This window comes from Capronia coronata (assembly GCF_000585585.1).
Source record: "Capronia coronata CBS 617.96 chromosome Unknown acBCG-supercont1.2, whole genome shotgun sequence".
Lineage (NCBI taxonomy): Eukaryota > Fungi > Ascomycota > Eurotiomycetes > Chaetothyriales > Herpotrichiellaceae > Capronia > Capronia coronata.
In genome coordinates this window covers 3,248,064-3,275,563 of record NW_006912894.1, presented here as the reverse complement: position 1 = coordinate 3,275,563, position 27,500 = coordinate 3,248,064, and the positions used below count along the sequence as shown (strand labels likewise).

General features: G+C 52.3%; 12 protein-coding genes across 12 annotated transcripts; 6 read left to right on the top strand and 6 right to left on the bottom strand.

Annotated features, from left to right (window-relative positions):
* Positions 1–51: 51 nt before the first annotated feature.
* A1O1_02852 (uncharacterized protein) lies at positions 52–1,016 on the top strand (the record flags this gene model as incomplete). Its single annotated transcript, XM_007723760.1, has 2 exons — positions 52–228; positions 417–1,016. 2 exons carry the CDS (start codon positions 52–54, stop codon positions 1,014–1,016), a joined length of 777 nt encoding a protein of 258 aa, XP_007721950.1.
* Positions 1,017–1,270: 254 nt separating this feature from the next.
* Positions 1,271–3,275, bottom strand: A1O1_02851 (histone acetyltransferase E; the record flags this gene model as incomplete). Its single annotated transcript, XM_007723759.1, has 6 exons — positions 1,271–1,538; positions 1,632–2,736; positions 2,827–2,861; positions 2,910–2,974; positions 3,087–3,114; positions 3,193–3,275. The coding sequence occupies 6 exons, from the start codon at positions 3,273–3,275 to the stop codon at positions 1,271–1,273; spliced, it is 1,584 nt and encodes a 527-aa protein (XP_007721949.1).
* A 616-nt stretch (positions 3,276–3,891) lies between these two features.
* Positions 3,892–4,266, top strand: A1O1_02850 (uncharacterized protein; the record flags this gene model as incomplete). The annotated part of the gene is made up of 1 exon (XM_007723758.1): positions 3,892–4,266. The coding sequence occupies one exon, from the start codon at positions 3,892–3,894 to the stop codon at positions 4,264–4,266; it is 375 nt and encodes a 124-aa protein (XP_007721948.1).
* A 401-nt stretch (positions 4,267–4,667) lies between these two features.
* On the bottom strand, positions 4,668–6,942 carry A1O1_02849 (uncharacterized protein; the record flags this gene model as incomplete). The annotated part of the gene is made up of 4 exons (XM_007723757.1): positions 4,668–5,471; positions 5,529–5,671; positions 5,721–6,419; positions 6,468–6,942. The coding sequence occupies 4 exons, from the start codon at positions 6,940–6,942 to the stop codon at positions 4,668–4,670; spliced, it is 2,121 nt and encodes a 706-aa protein (XP_007721947.1).
* Positions 6,943–7,563: 621 nt separating this feature from the next.
* Positions 7,564–8,856, bottom strand: A1O1_02848 (uncharacterized protein; the record flags this gene model as incomplete). The annotated part of the gene is made up of 1 exon (XM_007723756.1): positions 7,564–8,856. One exon carries the CDS (start codon positions 8,854–8,856, stop codon positions 7,564–7,566), a length of 1,293 nt encoding a protein of 430 aa, XP_007721946.1.
* Positions 8,857–10,044: 1,188 nt separating this feature from the next.
* On the top strand, positions 10,045–11,736 carry A1O1_02847 (homocitrate synthase, mitochondrial; the record flags this gene model as incomplete). The annotated part of the gene is made up of 6 exons (XM_007723755.1): positions 10,045–10,677; positions 10,725–10,773; positions 10,833–10,892; positions 10,942–10,999; positions 11,149–11,339; positions 11,393–11,736. 6 exons carry the CDS (start codon positions 10,045–10,047, stop codon positions 11,734–11,736), a joined length of 1,335 nt encoding a protein of 444 aa, XP_007721945.1.
* An 837-nt stretch (positions 11,737–12,573) lies between these two features.
* Positions 12,574–14,913, top strand: A1O1_02846 (pre-mRNA-splicing factor cef1; the record flags this gene model as incomplete). Its single annotated transcript, XM_007723754.1, has 1 exon — positions 12,574–14,913. One exon carries the CDS (start codon positions 12,574–12,576, stop codon positions 14,911–14,913), a length of 2,340 nt encoding a protein of 779 aa, XP_007721944.1.
* Positions 14,914–16,994: 2,081 nt separating this feature from the next.
* Positions 16,995–17,558, top strand: A1O1_02845 (uncharacterized protein; the record flags this gene model as incomplete). The annotated part of the gene is made up of 1 exon (XM_007723753.1): positions 16,995–17,558. One exon carries the CDS (start codon positions 16,995–16,997, stop codon positions 17,556–17,558), a length of 564 nt encoding a protein of 187 aa, XP_007721943.1.
* A 140-nt stretch (positions 17,559–17,698) lies between these two features.
* Positions 17,699–18,082, bottom strand: A1O1_02844 (uncharacterized protein; the record flags this gene model as incomplete). The annotated part of the gene is made up of 1 exon (XM_007723752.1): positions 17,699–18,082. The coding sequence occupies one exon, from the start codon at positions 18,080–18,082 to the stop codon at positions 17,699–17,701; it is 384 nt and encodes a 127-aa protein (XP_007721942.1).
* Positions 18,083–18,565: 483 nt separating this feature from the next.
* On the bottom strand, positions 18,566–19,162 carry A1O1_02843 (uncharacterized protein; the record flags this gene model as incomplete). The annotated part of the gene is made up of 1 exon (XM_007723751.1): positions 18,566–19,162. The coding sequence occupies one exon, from the start codon at positions 19,160–19,162 to the stop codon at positions 18,566–18,568; it is 597 nt and encodes a 198-aa protein (XP_007721941.1).
* A 1,524-nt stretch (positions 19,163–20,686) lies between these two features.
* On the top strand, positions 20,687–22,736 carry A1O1_02842 (uncharacterized protein; the record flags this gene model as incomplete). Its single annotated transcript, XM_007723750.1, has 7 exons — positions 20,687–20,792; positions 20,845–21,610; positions 21,659–21,749; positions 21,795–21,884; positions 21,931–22,025; positions 22,077–22,379; positions 22,439–22,736. 7 exons carry the CDS (start codon positions 20,687–20,689, stop codon positions 22,734–22,736), a joined length of 1,749 nt encoding a protein of 582 aa, XP_007721940.1.
* Positions 22,737–23,995: 1,259 nt separating this feature from the next.
* Positions 23,996–27,253, bottom strand: A1O1_02841 (uncharacterized protein; the record flags this gene model as incomplete). Its single annotated transcript, XM_007723749.1, has 1 exon — positions 23,996–27,253. The coding sequence occupies one exon, from the start codon at positions 27,251–27,253 to the stop codon at positions 23,996–23,998; it is 3,258 nt and encodes a 1,085-aa protein (XP_007721939.1).
* Between the last annotated feature and the right edge of the window lie 247 nt (positions 27,254–27,500).

The window sequence follows — 27,500 nt, the reverse complement described above, 5'->3', positions numbered from 1 at the left end:
TGCACATTCGCTGACCAGTTGTGGCTGTATAGGGACGTGAACAATTTGATTATGGACTATCTCATCACCGAGGGCTATCCGTCTGCCGCTGAGAAATTCGCCGCCGAGGCGAATATTCAACCCAAGGCAGACTTCTCCTACATTCAGGAGCGTGTTCAGATACGGGATTCCATATACCGTGGGGATCTGCAGGCTGCTATCGAACTCATCAATGAGCTCAATCCCGAAGTAAGTCTTTTTCCGCCGCAAATCCCAACACCTTTTCCATGATTAGATTAGTTTCATGCACCACTCATAGCCCTCGGGCAGAGATGAGAGCAATTAACACCTTCAGTCCTCAGTATGATTTTTGACAGCATTCCTGATTGCCACACACAATACTTGCTGTGTGTCACTGCTAACATTGGGCAACATAGCTTTTGGACCTGGACAAGAGGCTCCATTTTTCTCTTTTGCGTCTTCAGCTCGTCGAACTCATCCGACAAAGCTTCAGTTCTCCGGACCCAAGCCTTGTAGGCAAAGCGATCGAATTTGCACAGAAGAACCTCGCACCATACGCTCCTTTGGAAGCACAATTCAAGATCGACCTAGAGCGAGCTATGGCACTCTTGATTGTACCGAGGGACTCTTGGACTTCGGGAGTATCCTCGGGTCCTTCTGGACAGTCTGCATCACAGGTTCAAAATGATTTTGGGGCGCTGGCGGAGCTTGTTGACCCTTCACTGCGCCGCAAGGTCGCCAAAGAGGTCAATGAAGCGATCCTCCAATCTCAAGACCAGAGACGAGAAGCCAACATCCGATATCTCGTTAGGGCTCGCTCATGGGCGGAACAACTGGCTCGGGAGAAGAAGGTCGATCTACCTGACCATCTCAGTCTCGGTCTGGATGGGGGTGATTCGGCAAAAGACAGCCAGAATGGACACAATGGAGACACCGAGATGACAGAAAACGGCGGGGAAGATAATTCCATAAACGCCTACGCCGAAATGGCACGATATGCCCACGTCGCTTCCTGAAGCAGCTTTGGTCATCCAAAGGCGACGATTCTTATAAGGAGAAAGGACCAACGATATGATACTTTAGCGATGGCGTTGGAGGTATCATGGATTCATTTATGATTTATGGACGACGCCGAGCCCCATTGCTGGCTCAAAATGCAGTGCCTCAACAGGCTCATCCCTCCCGTACTAGAAGCCAGCCTGCACCCACGAGCGCCAAAACGCCATGCTAATATAGACTCCGCAAAGACGATTGCGTCGGCCAAGGGGTATCACCAATTCCACGTCCGACTGCTGGCGGTGAAAACAGGCGGCTTCCATTGCAACTTGCTTGGATCTATGCGCCTGGCTCCCTTTTCTTTCTCCTTAGCCCGGCGCTTTTCCTGCCAGTCGAGCAGTTCGTCTCTGACGACGATGATCCACTGGCCCTTGTGGTAGCGTAACAACTTCAAGACTTCGAGCTGCTCGTGGACATCCTTCTCCGTCATGGAGGTCAAAGATGCGATTTCCGAGATGCTGGTTGAGTATTGCGATGACGGGCTCGAGAATCCCAAGGAGGCGTGGGGATGGAGATGCTCAGAGGTGGGGGTATGTGATGCAGACCCCGGCGGAGGCAGGCGCGCCGGGTCAGACAGGAGCTCGATGAGGACTTCTTTCCAGTACTGTCTGTAGCCTAGCAGTCCCAGATCCGAGAGCGGCTTCTCGGGGGAACCGAGCTTGCCTTCGCGCTTGCTCAGCTCGTAGGAGAAAGCAATAAGCAACCTGCCCAGGCCCTGGCGCTGGTATTGCGGCAGCGTGAGAATACAAGCCACATTGTAACCCTCTGCGGATTCCTTTTCTTTGCTGAAATAGCCGACCAGATGACAACCGTGCTCGTCACGGGTGACCATGCAGTAGAACAGGAAGGGATCGACGTCGTAATAGAGCGTCTTGTGGTCGAGGAACAGCTTGGACAGGAGACACAGGTTGCGGCACCAGGTGCGCTGGCGGCGGCCGTCGACCTCGAAGAAACTGACAAAGTCGTCGCGATAGATCTCGTTGCCAGGCGGATGTCGCAGCTCGCACTTGTGGCGGTGGCGCTCAAAGGCCTTTCTCGAGGAGAAGTACGACAGGCAGAACTCGTCGATGTAGACCATGTCGACGTCGGCAAAGTCCTGCGGATACGGTGAGAAGTACCACGGCTCGATGATGTGTTTGCCCATCTGGATCTTGTTGAGGTTGCGCACCAGATGCAATTGGGCGTGGTTCTGCACCATCGACCCGCCCGTGCGCAGCTTCTCGATTTCCTCCTCCGGCTCCATGATCGGCGCGACCTTCTCCTCCTTCTTGGTTACGTCGGGTGTGCCGGCCTCCGCCTCTGCGGCGCCCGCGACTGCAACGCCGCCAGTGCTGTCTTCGTGGACCAGAGTCGACAGCGGCGTGCCCGCCTGGGTTGTGACCGCCGACGGGTCGCCGTCCGGGGCGAGCGCGCCATCGCGGTTCTCCTTGCCCCCAGCTTTCGACGGGACAGGGCGCTTGCGGTCGTTGCCGGCTTTCGAAGTCAGAAGGTCTGGTGTTGCAGAGCCTGGCCTCGACTCTGTTCGTGCACGGCCGGCCTTGGTGGTTGTAATGGACTTCGAGGTGGCCGCTTTCGACGGCGGCCCTTTGGTCGTTACCGTGGTTTTCTTCTTCTCTGGCTTCTCTGGCGCCGGCCATTCCACTTCTTGGGATAGATCAATGCGGTCCGCCGAGACCCATTCTGGATGCGTACTGTGTTAGTTGATTTCTCATCTAGGTATTGTGGTATCAGGGGCAGTCTGGGGAAGTTGGGGGATCTGATCTCACTCACCATCGAGACGTTTGTTGAATTCGACATAGTGTACGCTGTCCGCAAGTCAGCATCCCTGTCGTCTCCCCATGGCATAGACATACTAGAATGTTAAGTCTCCGTTCCTCTGCTTGATCGATAGGATCTCCGCCTTTCGTGTTTCTCCATTCTGTCCATCCATCTTCGCGTCAGCCCTCGCACTCAGATACAACAAATAGCACATCACGTGATTGGACGCAGTTTCATATGGTGCAAAGAAAGTTGTGAATCTGGGATCTCACCTTTTCGACAAAAGCCTTCACTCCGATTCTGATGTCAAAAGGTTAGCATCATCTCGATGAGTTTGAGGATTTGTCTGTATCGACTTTCATCTCAAGCATGACTTACAGGAGCTGATTCAGCGTGGCGAAGCTTTTTTCCACAGGTTCGGGGGTGTCATTTGCTTCGCTTGCATGGTCCCCGCCCGCCATGATGGTCGCAGGGACGATGCGACAACTTCTATCGATGGAAAATAATTGATCAATCGATCTGATGGAGTTGTGGTGATAAGTTGTTTCGTGATCACCCCGTTGGCGGCTGGGGTGAAGTTGGGCAGAAGTTTAGAGGGAGCCTTGGCTCCAAAAGACGAGTAAAAACTGCTCGTGCTCACCTTTCGTGCCCACCTCGCTCACCTTCCTTACCTTCACACTCACTCTTTATCCAGAACCCGGTCCACCGCAGACGGCGCCGACCGTTCCCTCTGTACACTAACGCCTTTTCGACCTACGACCACCGTCTGAGAAGTAAGTAGGTACGTAGTTACCACGCCAGTCGAACCCCACAGAGACGGGGAAATGGTCTATCTTCTGTCCGATCCACGAGGAAGTTCCTCCGACCTTGGGGGGGAAATCGGCGTTTCTAAGAGCTGGGCGCCTTTAAGTCACCAGCCCTCCTTCAACTCAACTATCATCATTCATCATCCGGCTCTTGTCATCTCACCAAGTCTTTCAAATATAGTGAAAAGAGAAGATAGCTCATTTATATCTTGACCTCGTTGTCCTTCGTATAGCTTCAGCATCCGTTTCATCTCGGTAGGAAGACTTTGCAATGCCGGACGGCTTCGTGAAGACTTGGCCGAAGATGCTTTTGCAGGTGGAAGGTGCTTGCATATTCGGTGCGACAATCTGGGCCTATTCACGACTCGGACGATCGTGGTGGACATTTGCCGGCCTCCTCGTCGTCCCAGATCTGGGTATGGCAGGATACCTAACCAACACCTCTTTAGGTGCTGTCCTCTACAATTCGATGCATACGGAAACGCCGCCTATACTTCTATTGTGCACTGCGTTGGCACGCGACAATAAGACGGCCGCCGGGTTGGCATTGAGTTGGCTCGCGCATATCGGAATGGATCGCATGCTGGGCTTTGGGCTAAAGTACGGGACCAGTTTCGGTCACACACACCTGGGCAATCTGAATTGATTTGGGAAGGGGTGTTAAGACGAGCATATCTCTGTACTATATGCTTCAGCATCAGGACGCTGACGTGGTATCTTCACGGCGCGTGGGCAGCGGATCTGGTTTCCAGGTGATTCAATCGAGTCCGCATGCGCTGTCAGGCTCGCCGTCGCCGTCGTATATCAAGTACATGGTCGCACGAACAACGACTATTCCCTAAGCCTCTCACTGTTCACTTGTCGCCACGCCACGATAAATCCAACCATACTTCCCAGACATTCTGCGGCTTGTTTCAAAGGAGTGTAAATTATGTATTGTTGGCGCTCTCTGCCAATAGCTGCCATTATATGGGAATACCTTGCACTTGGATAAAGATACGAAAATACTGCTCTTGACGCGTTGCAAGCAGTGTTATCAACTCCAGCTCATTCTCCCACAGGCATGCTCTCAACTTGATCCACCAAACTCCTCCAATTGCTCGCCTGTAATTCTGCATACTTGACTCGCTCTTGACTCCAGTCTTGATGCAACCGGCTGATGGCATAGATAGTTGATTGAAAAGTCACAATCTCATCCCTCAGGCATTCCTTGATAAACACGCCACGAGCATGTTGCTGGACAATACTCTCCTTATCCGACAGGATGCTGTTTTCTACCTTCTCGATTTCTCCTGGCTTGACCTGCCCGGGTAGCTTCTGGCGTAACTGTTGTAGCTTGTGTTCTGCTGCCTCGATCCGTCTTTCCAGTTGGGGAATGTTGTCGCGGGCGTACCGATCTCGTCGATCGAACATGTCACGCATAGAAACAAAATGGTCGCGGATAGCTTTGAAGTCTTCCAAAACACCAGTATCCCATGATCTGGCTTCGTCCTCTAGCAACGTCTGCGTGGTTTCCAGATGTTTCGCGGTCGACATGATGCCCTCGTTCAACAGAGGGACGTCATTTGTGTCAATGGCATACGTATCGGTCGTGGCCTCGGTCAGATGAGACAATGCGAGACTGAACTTGCCGTTGTCTGCGGCAAGTCCTTCATTGCGCTTCACCAACCGCTCCAGCAAGACACATAGATTGATGTAGATCTCGGCCGATCGCCTTACCCCGGCTCGAACTTGCTCGAACAGGTCGGGAAGCGAAGGCGAAAGGCTATCTTCAAGCATAGGGGGCAGGGCTTTGCCAGCAAATTCTTCCTGCACAGATATTGTAGCCTGTTTCCGCCACACGGCAAGTTCCTAACGGGACTTGTCAGACGCCAACATACTGGCAGAGACTGTAAAACGAAGACTCACGGTTGGTACAGTCAGGAACATCACCACTAATGTTTCCTGGCTGAGGACTGGATGCTGTACGAGCGCGTTGGCGAATCGAACCAGGCCGCGTCTTCTCTTTTCAAGGAAGACTGCTGCATCGGCTGACAGATGCGTCCCATTAACTGTAAGCCTGGATCAGTCGAAGGCGTGCGCACCAATGGGATTGCTCACCTTGTACTCGTTTGGGAGGCAAGAGAGGCAACCGCCTGAAGGGATATCTCTTGTGCAAGCAGTCGAGAAGCCAGACAAAGTCGCTATAGCGCCTAACGACGGTACTCCCCCTTCTAATGGTTTTGACCTCGTAGTTGTGATGCTGGAAGAGGAACATGCCTTCCTTGTCAGGAAGCATGGTCACGGTGACGCTCTCGCCTGTCCCAGGTGGTATCGTAATACTTTGGGAAATAGAACCCTGCGAATTGTGCTTCGGGCGGTTGGGTTGGTCATCTCCTGGATCACCAAATCCTCCACCAAGTGTTGGCTGCTCCGCGAAGCCTGCGGAGCTGCCGTTATAGCTGTTCCAACCTACACCGGCGCTGGTGGAAGATGTCTCATGGGGAGAGCTTGTGGTACTGCTCGGTGGGCCCCCTCCAGTAGTGAAAGCACTTGTCGTCCTCACTACGCCATCCTGACCCTTTACAGTGCTGTCATTTGTACCGTTGGCCGGCACCGTGTGAGCAGCAGTCGAAGGAGGCGGCACGCGATTGTTCGACGGGCTGGCCCATGGGTCCGCTGTAAGATCGCCTCCGAACGAATCCCGTCTACTCTTTTGTGCTTTCAGAGGTGAAGATTTCGCGGCTTGCGCAGAATCCGTATGTGTCCGGGTCAAGGCGCGCAGTTGATCGATATAGCTCAGTTTGGGCATCGGCAAATCTAACCAAAGTCAGTCCTCGCCGCAGTAGCATCGCATTCCCGACTTACTCCGCCTCCTTTCGTCGACGCCATCAAGGGTGATGTCTTCGCCCTCTTGCCCCAGCCCAATGAGAGCGAGGAGGACGTTGAACTCGCTTCTGCCGACTCCATTGACACTTTCCCGACCTCCAGGGATGACAAAGTCTAAGATCTTGTGCTGCTCTTGTTCACTCAGGTTACTGCTTTCCAGGAGTTTTACCACCGCACCCAGGCTTATACCCACTCCGGTTCTCTCATTCGCGTTGAGCACAAGGTCGTAGGCATCGACATAGTACTCCGGGACATCGGTAGCTGGGAGGAGGTTTTTGACCAAGTTCTGCCGGGCGGCCCTTTTGGGCGCTGGCATTGACCATGGCGATTCGCCCTCATCGTCGGCAAAGAGAGAAGAGGTCGCCGTAGCAGGGGCATGGACGTGCTCGTCGCCGAAGAGGGACTTGGCCTCGAGCGGTGCAGGCTCCGTTGGCGAGGAACCGAATAAGGACATGATGCCTGATCGACGAGGGCAAGTAATGGGGTAGGTTGATTCAGTCAACCGTAAGATGACAGAAGCTGACTACATCGGCCGCGACAAGCACAATGGAGTGTGACGATGCATACAAGTACGTACAACTTGAAGAGGTAAACCAAGCAGGCGACGCTATCACAACCCAGGTTCGTCGATGGCAGTTGATAGTAGTATGAGGTAGTAAGAACGGATAGTAATACCGCCGGGCACTACTAGTACAACCTTACTTGGTACATAAGTTAAACCGAGTAGCAGCAACGTACAGGTACCTTATTAGGTACCTAGGTAGGGAAGCGTCAGCTAGGTACGCCCATTGGACGCAATCTAAGCAAGAGGTACTGTAACTATGAAATCATGACGGCTAAAGGCCTTAGGCCTCCTTAGCCTAAGGGCCCAGGGCCCGCCCGCCGCAAAGCACGACTACTACGTACCTGCTACTAACAAGTTGTTGCAGCACTAGAGTGCAGTGATTCCTTCCACTCGAGGCAAGGCCCGGCCAGCCGTGCAGCGGAAAATCAAGTATCATCCATTTGACAGAAAATCCATACAGAAGGTCCATTCTCGACGTTACTTGCTATGTGAGGCCAGTCCAGTTTCCGTCTAGACCTTGATACTGAAGTCTTTGTAACTCCACTTCTCCGTAAACTTGACCCTCTTCTTCTTTGGTTGTAGGACAGGTTTTCGGGCCTCCAATTTGCCATTTACCAACAAGGTTCGGAATCGCTCGTTCAGCAGGTTTCCCTCAGGCTTCAATCTCCGCAATGATTCTTGAAGCTCATCGGGCAGTACAACCTCGAGCGACTTCTCTGGAATTGCGGCATTGCCTCTCTTCCGTCGCCGGAGGGTCCGATCGTCTCCCTCTTCAGCTCCTTCGGCCTGCGCCTCACGTGCCAATTCTAACCTCTCTTCCTGGTCGCGGTCGATCAAAGCGGACAGTATCTGCTCGGCCTGTGTCTGCTTCTCTCTCATCCTCTTTTCGTGCTTTGCGATCCTCTCTGCCTCCTTTCTCCTCTTTGCCTTGTTTCGCTGAGCCGGCGTTTTGCGTTTGGGGCGTTTCTTTTCCAGCACTTCAGGATCATCATGTTCGGTCTCGAATCCCTCCCAGGCACTCTCATCATCTGCCGCAGATGTTTCTGGAGCATCAGCGAGGGCTCGGATTCGCGCCTCTCTTTCAGCCGCAGCCTGCGCCTCGCGCAATCTCTTCTTCTCCGCCTCTAGCTCCTTCGCACCTTCTCTATTCAGTAGCTCGTCCCAATCTTCGAAAGTCGGGTTGTAACTCGCGCCTGCATCTGGTTCCTTGACCGCAGGTACTGGTTTTCCGCTGGCAGTCATAGGGAGCGGTGGGTGCTTGATTGTAGGGGGTGCAACCTTCGGTCTGGGTTTAGGTACATATTCCTGACCAGGCTTGGTGTCCTGTGTGGCCGAAGTGCCGTCCGACCATAGATCGAAGCTGGAAACCTCACTCTCGATAATCTCCGTGTTCAGATGTGAGACGGCATTGATATTGTTCTTGAGCCTTTGCACCTCCTTCTTGCTCACCCAGTCAGGCTTCGCTTTCTTGCTTGCCGGCTCGAGGATACCATCGGTAACTGCTGCATGTGGTCTCTTCCGGCTGTCGAGTGCTGGCACGGCAGATCGTTTGGTCAGGATCTCATCTATTTTTAGGGGCTTTTGCACTTTGTATTTCTTTTTGATTTTTTCAGAACCTTGAGTGTCGAGTGCAAACAATTCTTCGGAGGGTTTTTCGGCTAATGGGCCGCCCTGAATGATCTCCTCTCGCAAGGTTTCAAGACCTTGCTGTACGTCGGAAATGTCGACATTCTTGCGCCACGCCCTCTTTCCTTTCCGCGAAGGTTGTTTGAGCTGCTGAGGAGCGCCTAGCGACAACGACATGTCGGTTGGGGGGAAGCAGCGTTATGATGTCGAACGGTTCGAGATGTCTTCATCAGAGTCGAGCCCAAGTCGAAAAATTATCATCCGCGCAGCCCCCAAGTCTTCTCCGCATGCTAGTGCCAAGCATAATAAGAAAATCCTTTAGTCTGACATGCTATCTGCCCAGCTGCGTTCACGTTATAGCACGCGCTTCTCCGTTTTGCTGTGTGGTCAGACGTGCACTTTTCCAGACGGGCTCCTTAAAGTTTGCAGATAAATGGCGATGCCTGGAACTTGAAGTCACCCCAACGCTTCTCAGGGGTATCTCACTGTCCTTAGTTCGACACTGGGCTACGGAAGAGATGTCTGGCTTTATCACAGCAAAAGTAGGAAGCAGAAGCATAAAAGTTGCTGCCAACAATGGTAATAAATGGGAGGAGGATAGTGCTTCAAGCCTGGCCCCCAAAATTGCATCCCAAGCAACAACTCCTCCAAAAGCAACTCCGGGGTTGCGACTTATAGCAGACAATATTAAATGGCATGCCTCTCACACAGCCTTTTTTGTGAAGGGTGGCAAAATTGTGAAGGTATTACTAGTAGTGTAGATACCTTGGACTACGACAGAAATGCCTTTTGAGGTCTTGTTCGATAGCTACATACATACCTTACCTACCTAGGATATTGTGCTGCTGGATTTGATCCTTGATATCAACCTGAAAAGGGCTTTTGGAAAACTTGGAAGTGCGACGAATACTACTAGTACCTCATATACCTATACTTGTTAACCAATGAGAAAGTGTCCGATTACGGTAGGAATCTAGCCTCGAGTTCCGACGACTACACTTTTGAGTCCACTTTTCCTGGGAAACCGACTTTGAAATTTACAGGTACGAGGCATGTAAGTACGTACCGTAGTACTAAATCTGCACTGCAGAACTGCGAAGAAAGTGTGGGGGAAGCGAGTTTTGCTGCAAGCTGCGATACTCGTACTAGTAAGGTACCCCAAAAATGCCAAGGGCCGATGCGGCTCCTACCTTAGCCACCGGCACTGGGCATTGCACCTCTCGTCACTAACTGCAGCCCCTACCAATGACTCAGATGCGAGCAAGATTGAGCCAAAAATTTTCGTACCTTATATAGAGTGCGAATTTCCACACCACCCCTCTACTCTTCTAGACCCTCCCTCATTATCTCATACAACTCGTCGTCATGATTGCGCCGGCTGAACCCCTCCAAAATGGCCAAAATGGCACCTCTCATGAGGCCCAACGTGCACCACGCAATCCCTACGCCCCCGTGGACGACTTCCTCTCGAATGTCAATCGGTTTAAGATTATCGAGTCCACCCTGAGAGAAGGAGAGCAGTTTGCAAATGCTTTCTTCGACACCGAAACCAAGATCAAGATTGCGCGTGCTCTAGATGATTTTGGCGTCGACTACATCGAGCTCACAAGCCCTGCTGCCTCGGAGCAGTCAAGATTAGACTGCGAGAAAATCTGCTCTCTTGGTCTGCGCGCCAAAATCTTGACGCATGTGCGATGCCACATGGACGATGCCCGGATGGCTTGTGCAATCCCCGGGCTGAGCGGTCTCGATATCGTCATCGGAACCTCATCGCAACTCCAGCAACACTCGCACGGAAAAGATATGGACTACATTCGAAGATCTGCTGTCGAAGTGATTGAATATGTCAAGAGCCAGGGACTAGAAGTGCGCTTCTCGTCCGAAGACTCATTCAGGAGTAATCTTGTTGATCTCCTTACCATCTATAGCCAAGTCGACAAGATTGGCGTAAACAGAGTCGGTATTGCGGACACGGTCGGCTGTGCCTCGCCTAGACAGGTTCGGGATTTGACCCTCCAAGACGTGACCAGCACTAACGAGCCCAGGTTTATGATCTCGTGCGCACACTTCGTGGTGTGGTCTCATGTGATATTGGTAAGGCACACAACCCATTTTTCGCTTGGTCTAGCTCTCAGGAATACTAACTATTCCAGAATGCCATTTCCACGACGACACTGGTTGCGCAACTGCAAATGCATTCTGTGCTCTGGAGGGTAGGCCTTACCTCTCGAGATCATATTAGGGATATGCTAACAGTCGCAGCTGGCGCCACGCACGTTGACACTTCCGTCCTCGGCATCGGCGAGCGGAACGGTATCACGTAAGCTTCTTTCCCATTCTTGTTCTCCGATGCACCTCTGGTCAAGATATCAGCGGCTGCTGTCGGCCGCAAAGACTCCGCCTTACATGATCTTTTTAATCCCTCTTTCGCCTTCTGCACATAAAGTGTGACTAACGTTGTTTCAATAGTCCCCTTGGCGGTCTTATGGCACGGATGATCGTCGCCGACCGAGACTATGTCAAGAGCAAGTACCGGCTCGAAAAGCTCAAGGACATTGAGAATCTTGTTGCTTCGGCTGTCGAGATCAACGTTCCTTTCAACAACCCGATCACCGGCTTCTGTGCATTCACGCACAAGGCAGGCATTCATGCCAAAGCGAGTAAGTGATAGTACCAGATTACTCGAGAGAAATACTGACAGACGCCGCGCTAGTCCTCAACAATCCTTCTACCTACGAGATTTTGAACCCGTCCGATTTCGGTCTGTCTCGCTACGTACATTTTGCCAGCCGTCTCACCGGCTGGAATGCAATCAAGAGTCGCTGCGAACAGCTTGGGCTCCATATGACTGACGCAGAATACAAGCAATGTACTGCAAAGGTCAAGGCATTGGCTGATATACGACGATTGACGCTCGACGACACCGACGCCATTATTCGGAATTTCCACAAGAGCATTGGTTCGAACGACGATGTACCTTTGGTTGATGGCTTGACTGAAGGTGAGAAGCGGACGCTTGAAGCCGATATGCCAGCGGAGGCTACGTCCATCGTCTAGCAAACTGAGTCGTTATTTTCGGCCGGAGCTGGCGTTGCATTTGTACGGCATTGTTGTCGGAATTTCGCGGCGGAGGCGCTCGTCACTGCACTGTGGCCTTTTCTATGGCTTCAAGTGGAAAGTAGTTGTCGCCCCTAGGTACACTGCATGGAGATACAGGATAAATAAAACTAGACAGGCGCTGAGCGTCTTGATGTGACGCGATTGTATGCTTGCGCTTATGACCTTTAATCCTGAAGCGTTGTTTGATGAACCGATGGCGCGCAGCCCTCGACATCGGATTCGGTTACAGTGGCCGCGTACCAGGCAAGATTGTGTGTCTGCCTCTTGTTTTGATCTTCTGACCGCTGTAGCCACGCCAGGATAGCCTCTGTATAGAATTGACGGTTAGATTATGCTGAGTAACGCTTTTAGTGACACGGCGCCAGTTGGACAAGTGCCAATGTGCACGCGCAGTGATTTTTTCTAGAGGGACAAAGTTACTCCCAATTTTCACTAGAAATTTCAAGAGGAAACCGTCGTGTACGCCGCCAAATTTGGATCCTCTTGCTGGCGCTGCATCAAGGTCGAGTTGAGTGTGAAGGTAAGGCGAGAGTGAATGGGTGTTAAAAGCGGCACGGCCTGGGGAGTCGCACGTGAAGTTGGGGTAGGTACCTAGATTTCACTTTGTCTTTGCTGCCAAGAGGTTCCGCTCCGTCGCAGAATCCAGCAGTGCTGCACCGCACCTGCCTGCGGCAAAGAACTTAAAGACTAGACTGACTTGCTGACTTGCGACCTGCTGGAAGTCAGTAACGCCAACCTCTGAGTCTACCATCATCGCCAGAATCTACGCACATCATGCCCGTGGTCAAAGGAGGTGTGTGGACCAACATCGAAGATGAGATCCTCAAAGCCGCAGTGTCCAAATACGGACTGAATCAATGGGCACGAGTTTCATCCTTACTCGCTCGAAAGACCCCGAAACAATGCAAGGCAAGATGGACGGAATGGCTAGACCCAGGCATCCGCAAGATAGAATGGTCCAAAGAAGAGGACGAGAAACTTCTGCATCTGGCAAAGTTGATGCCCACGCAATGGCGCACCATCGCACCTATTGTTGGGCGGACCGCCACACAGTGTTTGGAACGTTATCAGAGGCTGCTGGATGAAGCAGAGGCACGAGAAAATGATGAACTGGGTCTTGGAGGACCGGAGGGTGGGGAGACTGCCGCGCCTACAGGAGACCAAGTCCGCAAGCTACGGCCTGGCGAGCTTGATCCAGACCCAGAATCCAAGCCGGCGCGACCTGACACGATCGACCTCGACGAGGATGAGAAGGAAATGCTCAGCGAAGCCCGGGCGCGTCTGGCGAATACCCAAGGAAAGAAGGCGAAACGGAAAGCGCGTGAAAGACAACTGGAGGAGTCGAGAAGACTGGCCGTGCTGCAGAAGCGCCGAGAACTCAAGAATGCCGGCATCAACATCAAAATTACGAACCGCAAGAAGGGTGAAATGGACTACAATGCCGACATTCCTTTCGAGAAACAGGCCGCGCCTGGGTTCTACGATACCCAAGAGGAAGAAACGAAGAATGAGCGTGAGCGGGAAATGTTTGATCCACGGAAGCAGCAGCTGGCCAGGAAGCGGCAGGGAGACCCAGAAGACAACATGGATCCCAAACGACAGAAACAAGACAAGAGCAAGTCCTCGGGGGCATTGGTCGCTGCTGCAAAGGCTGGACAAATGCAGCGCATCCGGGAGGCAGAGCAACAGAGTAAGCGCCGGTCTCTGAACCTCCCAGCCCCACAAGTGAGCGAGAACGAATTGGAAGAGATTGTGAAGATGGGAATGGCTGGGGAACGGGCAGCCAGAGCCGTAGGGGACGAAGAAGGCAGTGATCGGGGGCTTGTCTCAAACTACAGCAATATGGTCGGAGCAACGCCTATTCGAACGCCTCGAGCGCCAGCACAGGAAGACCATATTGCGAATGAGATCAGAAACATTAGGGCTCTCACGGAGACGCAATCGTCGTTGCTGGGCGGCGAGAACGCGCCTCTTCACGAGGGGACGAGCTCCACTGGTTTCGACGGGATTGCTCCACGAAGACAGGAGATAGTGACGCCGAATCCGATGGCCACTCCATTCCGTCAGGCCGGTCCTGGTGGACTCCCAGGTGCGACCCCGTTGCGAACGCCTCGCGATAATCTGACCATCAACGAGAAAGGCGAGCGCCAGTTAGTGGCTCAGACGCCTCGCGACATGCGGCTGGCCGAGAACGCGGTACGGAACTCACTCAGAGCAAAGCTCGCTTCTCTCCCGAAACCCAAAGAAACGGATTGGGAGCTCGAACTTACGCCATCAGAGCAAGCCGAGTCGGCTGAACGGGACGCTCAGGATCGGGAGGATCAGGAGGAAGTTGACAGGCGTGAACATCAAACAAAGGAGGCTGCTGCTGCTGCCGAGTTCAAGCGACAGACACAGGTGTACCAGCGAGGCTTACCCCGACCCATTACTGTCGACTATACCTCGCTTGCTTCCGAAGCCACATCAATAACCGATACCATCCGGCAGATGATAGTCCAAGAGGCCGCCGTGCTTATGGCGAACGATGCCCGAAATCACCCTCTTCCAGGGTCGAGAGTTGTTGGTCAGCCTCCGCAGGTGGAGCAGCTGTCGGATGATCTCGTCGCAAACGCACGCAAACAGCTGGCGGCCGCATGCGACGAGGCCGGTCGTCAGGCTTATATTACCGAGGTGGCAGCCTTGTACGCTGATGCCAACGATCCCGAGACTCTTCCACGAAATCTTGCCGCTGCGAGTGGGGAGGCATATGATAAAGCCTTCCAGGCTGCACAAAAGAGTCTTTTGGTGGCCGCCGAAGCGGGGAACAAGCTAGAAAAGAAGCTGTCGCTGCATTTGGGTGGATATCAAGTACGGCAAAGGACGCTCAAGCAGAAAATTGGTGACGTCTATAACCAGATCAAGGAGCAAGAGGCCCAGCTGGAAGGGTTCAAGACCTTGCAGATCACTGAAGACGGGGCGCTGGCAAGGAAGCTGGAGAGGCTTAGAGATGAAGTCCATCTCGTCAGCAGGCGGGAACGAGAAGCGCAGGAGGAATATCGGAACGTCAAAGAGGAGCTTAGGGAGTTGGAAGCAAAGATTGCGGCAAGGGTCAACGGACTCAATGGGCACGCCTAAGCAATTCACTTCAGTCGATGTACGGCTTTGCTGCTGAAAATTGTTGATGCATTGACAATGCCCACAGCGCTATCAATTTGATATCAACAAGCGAAGACCAGGTTCCATGGTACAATTCAACCACTTGGCCAGTCTGATGTTCGCCTGAGCAGGCTGTCCAAATGGATCTTCCATATCCATCTTATTCTTGGCTATTGAGACCAAGACACATCTCGTAGTCTCTTGTTTTTGGCCTCTGACCCGTGATAAACATCAAACACGATGCTCTCAACTGTCCCAGCCTCACAGCCCTATTTGTCCGCTGCTCCAGCCCGTTCCTTGACGAGGTTGTTCATGAAACTTGGCTACTGGTTGCCTGCATACCCGGGTAGACTCACTATTTTTACCGCTTTGCTTTGGGACTTGCTCTCTGTGTATTGCGTTCCAGTCGGAGAGGTGTCCGCTCGCGCACGGGACGGAGCAGGCAACAGAGAAAGAGGTGGGCATGATGAGCGATCCATTACAGTAGAACGTAAGATCTTCATCGCCGGGTTTTGAGCCATTCGCCTTTCAACATGCTGAGGACATGTTACAGGCGCCCTGCGCCGGATGTTGTGGAGCATCAAACTTTGAAGTGCGAAGTCAGTCCCGGACTTGGTTGAAGATAGACGTCGATCAACCTGGGGGCGATATGTGGTTGTACGTCCGATCAAGGGCGTCCCAGAGGAAAGCATCATCGCAGACTTGGCTTGGTCCCTTGGTCGAACAGGATCAGCAGAACTGTTCGAGGCAAAAATGGCAATCAAGGCGATGAGATCTGTTTCCAGTACACCCCCTTGAGGCACCGTGTGTTGCAATGGCGCCAAGTGCTTTTGCCCTTCCAGTATATAAGAATGTGAGCCTGCTCTTTGCTCGTGGGATTCCTCTCATCCAATTTCAAGCTTCTCTCAGTCCGTACAATCATCAGATCTCTCCTGCGAGTGCGAGAATGAAGATATCCAAGATCCTCCCTCGAGTGGCGCTGTACAGCATTCTCACCGCAGCAGCTGCCAAAGACGTACCTTGGCAATGTGGTATGACCGCAACAGCGTCAAAGGAGTTCGATTGCAGAAAGCCTCTGGACTGCCAGGCTGACTGGCCCCATACCACGGAGAACTATGAGTCGAGGAAGCTACTTGTGCGTGGTGAGGCCAAGGAAGACGTCGGGGAAGTGTGGCAGCGGCTCATCAACATGACAGTCTCGCCTTTCGGGGCTGCTGGCGACATGGTACGGCGCTCCATTAAGATATCTATCTCGAATGGATGAGAAGCTAACGACAGTTGTAGGCGCAGGTTCGCTCGCAAAGACATACCAATGTCAATGAAGTCGACGAGACGCCAGCGCCGAGCGACCTTCAGCCCCGAAAGAAGAAAGCAAAGCAATGTTGTCGCCCTACCTGGGAATGCTGGAACTTTGCCATGCATGTGGAGGTCAAGACAAGATTTGAGGGTCCGTACATTGCCGATGTCACCGACTTCAGAAAGGTCATGTGTTGTATCGAAGAATACTCCGAAACCCGGTTGCGAGAAACCGGCTTTCGAATCACCCATTCTCTGGAAGGAGCCGCCAGCATGCAGTCATGACTAACTCTGGGCTCTGTGAAATATGGAGGAATGTTCAACCTTCCTCTACCGTCAACCAGGCTGATTGGGCCGAGGTGCGGGAGAGCGTGTCTCGAGGCTTTGTACCTGAACGTGAACACAGTTAAATTGTGTTCACTGAGGCTGGTCTTATCGCTTGGAGTGAATATAGGCTAGCCGTGGAGCTTACACTTCGTACGACTTGAACCCCGAGTCAAGGCATTATGGGGGAAGATGGAGCGAATAGTCTGTCCTCCATCCGTGGATGGATACTGAGACCATGCTCGACGAGGCTGAAGGCGGCCCCTGAATGTTCGTTTCGTAGTACGGCGTGCCATATTCTACAGTGGAGTATTCGAGCCCGAAAGAGTAGGTTCGGTTGCTTCAGAGCGAAATAAAATAAATGCTCTCCGCATGCCATCATTATTGACTGACACTGATTCAATCGAACTGTCACCTTTTCATGGGGTGTCTACCGAACCATGGCGTCCTCCCAGCCAGAACCCTCGCTGGAGCAACACGAGCGGATGCAGGATGATTACCAGCGATTTCTGAATGTGGCCTCGCTGGCTACGTGCATTCTCGCGCCAGTCATCATAGCCCTGCCGCCGCGAAAGCTCGACGCCTACACCTTCTCTTTAGCCGGCGCCTTCGTTGTATCTGCAAACTACCAGCTCAAAGAACGATCAGGCCGTGGGTTTTGGGCTCGCATCCCAACTCCAGCCGGCATGCCGCAGCGCGCAAGAGAACTGCAACTTAAGCAGCAGGAAGCTCGGGCGCAGGAGGAGCAGCGGCTGCTTCGAGAGGCTGGCCGGCCGAAGAAAGGATCTTTGTTGGAGGAGAAGGCCAAGGAGATATGGATGGGCGGTGAGACCGAGGACTGGAAGGAACGACGATTGCGCGAAGAGCAGGAGAAGATCGCGAATGGCGAGGGCTACGGGACGATGATCATGGATCAGATCTGGGAAGTGTGGAACTGGGGAGAGACGAAGGGAGAGGAGCTCAAGGAGAAAGATGAGGAGGCTGTGGAGAAAAAGACGGGTTGATGGTCATAACTGCTTTGATGGTTTCATCGTCTCTGGTTTCGGACCTTGTGCCATCTTGTCATGACCTCTCCCGCCTTGGCTATTCTTTATGAGCGAAGCGACCATCACCATTCACCGATGCGCGTTCCCAAGGGGGCTCTTCAACTCTTCAAATGAGTTGCCTCCATGGTCTCCGTAAGCTTGTCTGGGCTGCCTGGTTGATCTGACTGAGCCTGACCCTGAGCTTGATCCCTCACCATGGTGTCTTGTGTCTTCGCATCGGCCTCTTCTTGGAAATCTCGGACCTTGATACCATGCCCCAGCAGCTCGTCACGCGCATCTTCACTTTCCCGGGTCTGCTGCTTTCTCAGTCGGCCGTTGCGATCGTCCAAGATGACAGGGGTACGGCATGGCGTCGCCATGGTGCCGGGCTGCGCGGGCTTCTCCTGCGGTGGGCTGGTACCTGACGTCGACATATTTGGGGCCGTGTATGTCGATCTGGGGAGGAAGATGGCCGAAAGCTTGGATTTGAGCTTGTCGCTCATGTCTTTTCAACGTCAGCTTGCGTTCTGTCTGTGGAGGTTATTCACTGACCAGGAATACTGATTTCAACGCATGCGCTGGAGCGCGACAATGGGTTGAGTGCTATTGACGAAGTCTCGGCTAGGGTGCGCGCATGGCAGTGCAAAGCGTGAGAGCGGAAGCCCTTTGACCGCGTGTTGATGTCACGGTAGAACAAGGCTGCAGAGATAGCCAAGGTGGAACAAGGATCTGCCTCGTACTGGCTGTTTTGATCTGGAGGGTGTCTAGGATTTATGCCCACAATTGAGGTGGTACAGCACGCGGCGAGGTGCAAAACCCCAGGAGAACGCAGAAAAGAACTGTGTCAGTGTGTGACACGGCACAAAGTCACGCACGTTTAGATGGCTTCTCCTCCTTAGATGCTACTGGTGTGCTCTGTGAAGTCATTCAAGCTTTGGCATCTGATCTATCTGAAACTGGCATTGAAGGATTTTTCGTCCAGACTTTTATCGAGACTTCGACTTCTTGCGCTTTTTGGCAGGCTGGCCGTTCTGAGCCCCATTGCTGGTCGAATCCTCCTTGCTTCGCTTCTTGCCCATGTTCGCTTGAGTATCGGCAGGTGTTGTGGCACCTGGGAGCTTCTGTGCATGTTTTTGCTTCTGCTTCTTATTCTTCGGACCTTTACTCACGCTGTTCGTTGATCCGTCGCTCTGGCGCTTTCTCTTCTTCTCCATCTTTGTCTTTTTGCGTTCTTCCTTCGCTCGAGATCTCGCTTCTACACCCCGTACGAAAGAATCATCCTCCTCCACGGGCGCTTCCTCCTTTGCATAGTCCAACCTAGCTTTCTTGACCTGCTGTGTATTTCCAAACCCGCCATTACGAGATTGCACTTGGGGTTCCAAATCGCTAGCTTTCCTTTTGGCAGTCTTCTTTGACTTGTCCCCGACCGCACCCTGATTCCGAAATAGATGGTCAACCGGAGTGGGGTTTGGGTCAACTGTGAACAGACCGCTGGGATCTACCACAGGCGGCGTTGGAACATGAGGCTTCGGCCCAGGGACGGTAGGTATCGCGTGGCTTGGCGGAATTTCTTCTTGTCTCATGGCTTCCCTCTAGAGGCACGCATTAGTCTTGGCCCTTGTGCGCTTGAGAGGCATGATGGACCCTACCAAGGACTCACTTGACTCTCTGAATGTTGAGATCAAGTTCTCGGTAGTAACGAGGCGTGTTTCGATTAGTCCGCCAGCTGGACTGCCATCTGTACAATGTTTGCGTATATCCGCCAACAGAGAAGCATGTGTATCAAGTAAAGACACAAGTGATTGGTGCTGGTCCAAGAACTGCGTAAAATGTCAGTTCGAAGATACTGCGGGCAATACTGGATGCTGAAACCGACCTTTCGCCACAACTGTTCATTCATATCCTCGGACATTTTGACAGAGAGGTTGTATGTAGTGTAGAAGTCGCTGTGAGCGCCCAATGGATGTGTTGTGTGCGGTGATCTTTCTCGCCAAAAATCGGAGTTGATACTGGACTGAAATGTCTCCAAATGTGGGGGATGTTGTTACAATGATGCGCCGTACTACTACTACACGGCCTCGACCGCAACTGCGCCGCAACGCCGTTACTAGGAAGCGTTCACCTTTCCGCGCTTCATTTTGACCTCACTAAACACATCCTCGCAGGACTGCCTACCTCAAGTACTAGTGGTAGAAGAGTCTAGGGCCTTCGGACAGAGGACAATGACGGCTGCTGAATCTAGGGTCATCTTGCCGTCGTGGGAGCGGGCATAGGGCCATGGAATAGCACACACCATCATTGCGGACAAATAAGGAGCAGCAAATACAGGGCTCGCTGCCGACAACTGTATCCGACGCTGGCTGTCGATGCTGGCAGGCAGAACTGAAAAAAGAGTCGTCTAGCAACTACCAGTAGTTGAGTATAGACGAATTAACTACAGGTGTTACGCCAGGATGCTGCCCTAGGTACCTAGGTACTAGGTAGGCAATATGACTCCTCAGTTCGACGGGTGAGTTACTACTTAGTAGTACTAGGTAGGTAGGTGTACCTTTGCAACCATCTACCGCGAAATCACCAACACGATCATTGAGCAGGTGTTGCTATGCCTGGATTCGACTTGATTCCCCTGCCAGTGCCAATGTGTTACTGTGGTTGCCAATTGTGCGAGAGCTGCCGGTGCTATTGTCTTCATGTCGTCGCTCCTGCCTTCTATCGCGGCTCCGTTCCTCAAGCGACAATATCTTCCCATTCATCGTGTTCTACTCTCTCTGTTTTTTCTCTCTTCAACACAACTCACTTAATACCCAGCTACAGCTTTGCTTCAACTCCTCCCGCTGTTAGCCTCTCCTCACCCTTATCATCCATCCTGCACCGCATCTTGGCTTGCTCATTGTACAACCCCCATTGCTGCTCTATTCATTGGGCTCCTCCCAACTTGTACCAGACAGCCTTCAAGAGGAGCGTGACTACAAGAGACTCATTTGGCAGTTCCACCGCAGGTAAGTCGGAGCTGGTGGCCCTCCATTGCACGGAGAAGGCCCGTTATCTACGGCTTCCCTCCTCGTCGACCAGTTGCGCTGATACGAGCATCTCATAGATCGAGGACCATGTCTGAAAAACCTGCACCTCAAACTGCCCCAAGCACAGCCTATAACGGTTATCCGCAGACTCGATTGCCATATTCAGGGACTGGCTATTCGCACTTCAACGGAGGTAGGAGCTGGAACACCATTGATTGAAAGAATAATCTCTGATGAACTTACAGGCATGAACTTGTCCAACCCCAACCCCAACCCGCTGGCCAATATGCAGAACCTCAAAGCTACTCTTCCTGCCTCAGGCCATGTCGAGAGTGACTTGGGTGCAGTCAACCGTCACGGATACAACAGCCCTCTCATGGTTCTACCATCCGGTCAAACAGTTCCACTTACCAACTTCTATGGTCAAAATCAGAATACAACTGGTGATGCCGGTCCTCAACTCCCTTACATTCCAACTGGGATGTTTCCCAATTTCGTCGGAAACACGAACATGAGCGGTGCTGCTATGCCGGCTTATGGCTGGCCCTATACGTTGTCGTCGAATGTCACCGGACTTGATGCTGCTCGTCGAGGCTCATGGTCTTCCAATGAAGAGAATGCCCCAGCCAACCAGGCTGTCGCTCTCCAAGGCCAATCAGAATACTATGCAGGCTTCCCTTACATGCCAACTGCCGCAACCAGTCAACACTACATTCCGGGTCCCATCCAGCCCATGAAATGTCAGGACAACAAGTCGTACGAGATGGTCAACCTCGACGAGTTAGTCTCACGTGATCCACCAATCCCCCGTGCTGTTCCAGCCCTTTGGACCAACCAGGAGGACTTGAGCCTTGCCAAATGTCTTCAGAACCCAGAAGGGATCACAAACGTCTACATCCGAGGCTTTATGCCTGACACCACCGACGAGGATCTCGAAAGCTGGGCTTCTCGCTTTGGCGAAATTGAATCGTGCAAGGCTATTATCGAACAAGACACTGGAAAGTGCAAAGGGTGGGTTCACCGGTTGTTGCGTCAAATCAAGTCACTGACTCTGCATAGCTTTGGATTTGTCATGTACTACTCCCCAGCTGCCGCCGAGAACTGCATCAGAGGGTTCTTCCATCTCGGCTTCCAAGCGAGCTATGCTCAAGTGAGTCATATCCCATGTCCTCCTATTGTGCCTAACGGACTTCAGAAATCTCGGAACTCCCGTCTCAAAGACCTCGAAGACAGAAACTCGACCAACATCTACTGCACAGGGGTCCCAATTGACTGGAACGAATCGGTCTGTCCTTGGGCATCGTCGCTATGATATCACTGACCTTTCACAGGACCTTGCGAAACATTTCTTGCCTTATCATGCCGTGTCAACCAAGATTTGCCGTGATGTCCCGTCGGGGGTTAGCAAAGAGGTCGGGTTTGCAAGGTAGCAGCCCTTGGCCCGGACACATTTGTTCTTCTATCTGACCGACTTTAGATTCGAGACTCGGGAGATTGCGGAGCGCGTCATAAAAGACTTTCACTCTGTCCTGAACGAACATGATGGTGTCAAGCTCTTCCTCCGCTTTGCCGATACCAAAGCTCAGAAGCAGCTCAAACAGCAAAGTCAGGAACGCCGCAACTGGCGCAGCCGGGAATACAGTTACTCAGTCGAGCACACCCCATCTCCAACCTTGACTCGACTCCAGAACATGAACACCCACATCAGTCCCAATGGAAGCTACCAGTCACCTGCTGGAACTAGCAATGCTTTCACCCCAGCGACGTCAGTCTCTCCGGCGTAAGTTTAGCCTTACTGCTAAGCACTCCCCTTTCAGAGTCTGACAATAATTTCCGCAGTGAAATGCCTGCTGTCAACAAGGGTGTGAATGCGGTCCGCAGCTCGGCGTGGCCAATGCAGGGTGGCCTTCAGTCCATCACCAACACCACCACTATCGCAGCCAACGCCCCAACTACGCCAGCTTCTCATCCATACATCGAAATACCGCCGAAGGCTGCTGCTATGGTTGCGATCGTCCCTGATGTGCGCGATGCCGTCAGGAAGACCCGAACACCGAGCCCGAAGAAGGTCATCATCCAAGTGGAACCAGCCAGCGGCAAGGAGAACGTCACCGGTACCTCGCAGTCCGCCAACTGAGTCTTTCGCGCAAAGGCTTTCGAGGATGCCCTCTCCCGTCCACTTATACTTTTGGCGCTTATCCCATTCTTGGCCGGGCAACAGCCCTCATATTGCTCCCTTTTACTCATTTTGCCCTGACCATCTGCAGTCATCCACTCGAGCACGCCTTTTGACCACACCAAAACAACCAGATTCGCAGTTAGGTAGCATCGATTCTTTCAGTATGACAGGACATCTGTATTCAATGCATGGGGCCAACAATGATATGACAGGACATTCTGTTGATATGACAGGGTCGAGAAAGTATAGCTGAAGACTGTATGTTGCGGGAGCTCTCATGTACTAGCTAAACATACTGTCGTTATGGACAATAGACCCTAAATTGCGTGCATTTTGCATGAGACTTGTTCTTCCTCGAATAGCTGTTGCTTGCGTAGTCCAGATTGTTGCCCGCGTCTGAATTGCGTCCATTCATCCAACGACTCGTAGCTACGGAGCACTGAGGGCATGCTTTTGCTCGGGCATGTGTCGATGCCTACACAAGTGGACATTCGTAATGTATTATTCTCTTTGGATACATGTAAATACATATGATGTTTGCCGCAAATCAGGACAATTCCATGAACCACCAAGTCCCTATGATGCCTGGAACTTGACTCCTACTCCAAACCAAGTTGGTAATGGTGTTGCGAAGTTATTGAAGTAGGGCACACGTCATGTGTGCAGCGTCAGGCTGTCTAGGCTACTCATGGCAGACGTCTTTCCCGGCATTAACACCAGAGCGATCAATCTGTTGCTCAGCGGCTTCTCGGAGTGACGCAGTGGGCGGACATTATAAGGCTGTGGCCCCTTTTCGACGTCACGTGGAAAAGCCCTTCCTGGCCCATTGAGTACCACAAGTACCGGTAGTATGCATCACCGATCAAGGCAGCTGCTGGTACCGCCAAATCTTACTAGATATAAAGCCATTGAGTAGGTTGAGACCCAGAATTGAGATTTTAACCCTAGCGTTTGCGTGCTCCATTGCAAACCTGGACGTGAAGCGTTCCATGTGTCGCGTCAATGCTAAAAGATACGATATGCTATGGTGGTCTAAGTGGGCCATCTATACTTCATCCATCATATCCGAGGCCATGAGAAGAATTGCAACCACTATTGTCGAGAGCATTGTAGCTGGCGGCAATCTCCCGTGCGTCGGATGGCAATGAAAAATTGTGCATCGTGTCTCATCACTCATCTTCAAGCGCCCAAACACCTGGGCTTTCGATGCTCCTCCATCACTTCGAAGCCTCCAATGCGCCGTCATCGACCTCGTTGGCCAAGGATGATGCCGGAGTCGTCGCTGTCGAAGGCATTTCCACATCCCCAGGTCTGACGGTTGGCCACCCATTGCCTGCAGTGGCAAGGACAGCGGAAAAATCGAGGGTCTCTGGGAACCACTTGTCGCGGCGAGTGGTGATCTTGCTTCCGCCCTCAAGAGCGGCTCGGGAAGCCCTGGTCTTGCGTTGCCTCTTTATCTGTGATTCGCCGCCGCCCAGTTCGGTTCGAATATGTTCCAAGCGTTGGTCGTGCTCGACGATGGACCGGATGTAGGGAGCCACTTCTGTTACCAGAGACTCGGCAGCATTATCGAGGGATGGCGCCTTTCGCCCAGGACTCATGGGCAAGCCAATCCTGCTCTCTTCCATAAGCGTCTCCATAGCATCTGCGACAGCTGCTCTGGTCAGCGAGGTCGTGCGGTTCTGTTGCTCAAGGTAAAGCCGAACAACTTCATCGCGAGGAGACTGTTGATCCACATGCCGACGGTTCTTCATGATCATCCCAGCGACTAGACAGGCCGCATTGCAATCCAATACATCCATCACACTCCGGGAATCAGAAAGCAAAAGCATGTCGTCTAATGCTTCTAGTCGTGCATTTCCCGTGCCCTTCAAGTCGAATTCGTCCCTGACCCAGTCCAACGGCGACAGACACAGGCTTTCATGGCAAAACTTGACCGTGTCCACGGGATCGTCCAGTTCTGTCGGATATAGGTCAAGGCCGCTGACGAAGGTACCTTGACTGACAGTCCGCATCACCGACCCATCTTGAGCAAGACCACGCTTCAGGTCCTGGGGCAACATCCAATCAAGACCCCCTTGCTTCGATCCCACCGTCATTTGACACCATAGGTTTAATTCAGTCAGAGAAGCTCGAAGGTCTTGACCTTTGCTGAGGTAGAGATCTTCTAATGTTTTCTTGCTCAGAAGATGTCCCTCGGCTGCAGCGACGCAACCTAGACGCTCAATGGATAGCTTTGTTTCTGAATGGTTGAAGGTCAAGATCGTGAACAGGTCCAGTTCGTCCAACGGGATGGACTCTGGGTTGTTGCAAGTCATGATCACTGGTCTCTTGGAAGTGCGAATGAGGGACTGGACACCGGACCAAAACCCTTTGTCTTCCTCAAAGAGGATATCAACCTCTTCAAAGAGAATAAGAGACTGCTTCTGGGCTTTGATCTTTGCGTCCTTGTTGGCCCCGGCTTCACCCGACTTCTGGCTCATTGCTACCTTGCCTAGGTTCATGAAATTCGCCATTGTGGATTGATTTGGTGCGACTTGCTCTGAAAACGGCAGCGCGGTCCCATTCGAATCCTCCAGTGACATGCTTGATCCTCTGCTGAGCGAGCTGGCTTGCTGGACCAGGTGGTTTTGGGTCATGTCACCAACTTTCTCCTGGATGTCCCGTGCACTCCGCCGCATTCCTGCATGTATCTCAAACACCTCGAATCCGAGCTGCTGGGCAACTGTGAAAACCGCTGCCGTTTTTCCGCATCCGCAAGGGCCTGTAATCAGGATTGCATTCTTCCCACTCGGAGCCTGGTCTTCGTCATCGGAGTTGACGATGAAATTGTCCATATCGTCAGACCGCTTCTTCCGTCGCTTCTTGATAGTTGATGTCTTTGATTTCTGGGGCAATTTGCCATTTTGAACCTGGTGAACTTTCAAAGTCGTCAACCAGTCATGTAGGGTTTGTATTTGCGGCTGCAAGACCTCCTGCCACGATGTAGGTGCGTACTCCTGAGGCCACATCTGTGCACCCGCGGCCATACCCTTGTCGAAGGGGCTGGTAGTTGACTCTATAAGAGTCTTCAAAGGCGCGATATGGTCTGCATATAGGCCTTGTATACCAAGCTCGAGATTCAATTTTGCTATCAATGACTTGCCTGTCATAATCATTCGGATCGGCAAGTGAAGTGAAATCCAGCCCTGGCAGCCATTCTTCACGTAACCTGCGAAAAGCTGGAGTATGTCTTCGTCGGGACGGATGTTTGACACACGATGCTTTGCTTTCAGCGTCTGCGCTAGACGTGGTGACGAAACCGGTTTTATTGGCATATCCTGGCAAGGTTCAACACGTTGCAAGGAGAGTGGAGGCCAGATTGGGGAAAGCTCCCCTACCAGCTTTCCCTGGGATGGCCTTTGAACAGTGAATTTGATGTCTTTCCATGGCCTTGGTGCTTCGCGAGGGCCTTGGTTGGTTTCGTCGTCAGTAGTCAATGTCGTTGATGGTTGTTCATCCTTGGCCAGCGATTGCTTCTGTGTCTGTGAAGCCAATCTTCCCAAGAAAAAAGGGTGGGTCGCTTTTGCGTCTTTGAAGACGGCTGGAGGTGGTTGTGCCGCAGCCACTTGTGTGCGCGAACTGCTCGATGGGTGGGACAGTATTTCCTCGATCTTTTTGCCAAAGCCTGCAGACTTATAGAACAATGTGACCTGTAGGGAAGGAACGAGTTTCCCATTCTTCATCTCCATCCTCCTGGAACTGTGGCCAGCATTTCTTCTCCCAACGCCCTGATCAACCTGAATGTTCTTCGTCCTGGGCGAACGCCGCTTTGACCGCAGGGGTGATTTTGTAAGCTTTCCATTACTATCAATTCGCATTGTCGCTTTCTTCGGTGTAGAAAGTGGCGTTTCTTTGTCAGGTAGGGCGTGTGTCGCGTTGGGACGAGTGGTTGAGGAAATGATCTTTGAATCTCCAGACGACATAGTCTCACGGGCATCTGAGATATTGGTGCCTCCGGTATTCTTATGGCTCAGCTCTCCAATCTCGTACGTATGACCTTTGTCCAAGGGACTGTCTGCATTCACCGCAGGCAGTGGCTGCGCCGATCTCTCAGAATGCGGTTCACCTTCCTTTGTGAAGCGGTCCACACCTGACATGGCCGCCTCCTGGAGTTGTTCGTGCCATGCGTTTGGAGTTGTATCCATATTCTGTAGTGTCTGCGAATCATGCACTGTGGCTTCTTCTGACACTTTCCGACGCTTCCTCCGTGTGTTCTCGTATTGAAACTCATCATCTTCCGGCGCAATCCAAGGAGCTATGGCAGAGGAGCCGTTGCCCGATATTGTAGGTGAAGCCGTAGCAATTGGGCCACAATCGTTGAGGCGAGCTTCTGGATGCGTCTCTTCGAGAGTTCGTAACCTGATATCATCTGCGGCGCCGTCTAGTCCCAAAGGTGAAGATGGTATTGCTTCGGAACACGTGTCATTGTTCATGACCGCTATAGCCATAGTCAGCCAATATCCAAAGAGTAGGTTATCTTGGTCAATCACCCTTTCTAAAGAATGGATGCAATTGCATGAGGCTTCCTAGTCCATTTTCAAATCCCAGTGCAGCAGCCATTCAACGCCTATTTGGTCCGTAAAAGACTAAGCACCATATAGAATGGGGCAGAAAAACAAAATCACGGATTGAACGCCAGTCAAGCACAGCGGGAGCCATAAGCTCTGTCTGCGCCTATAT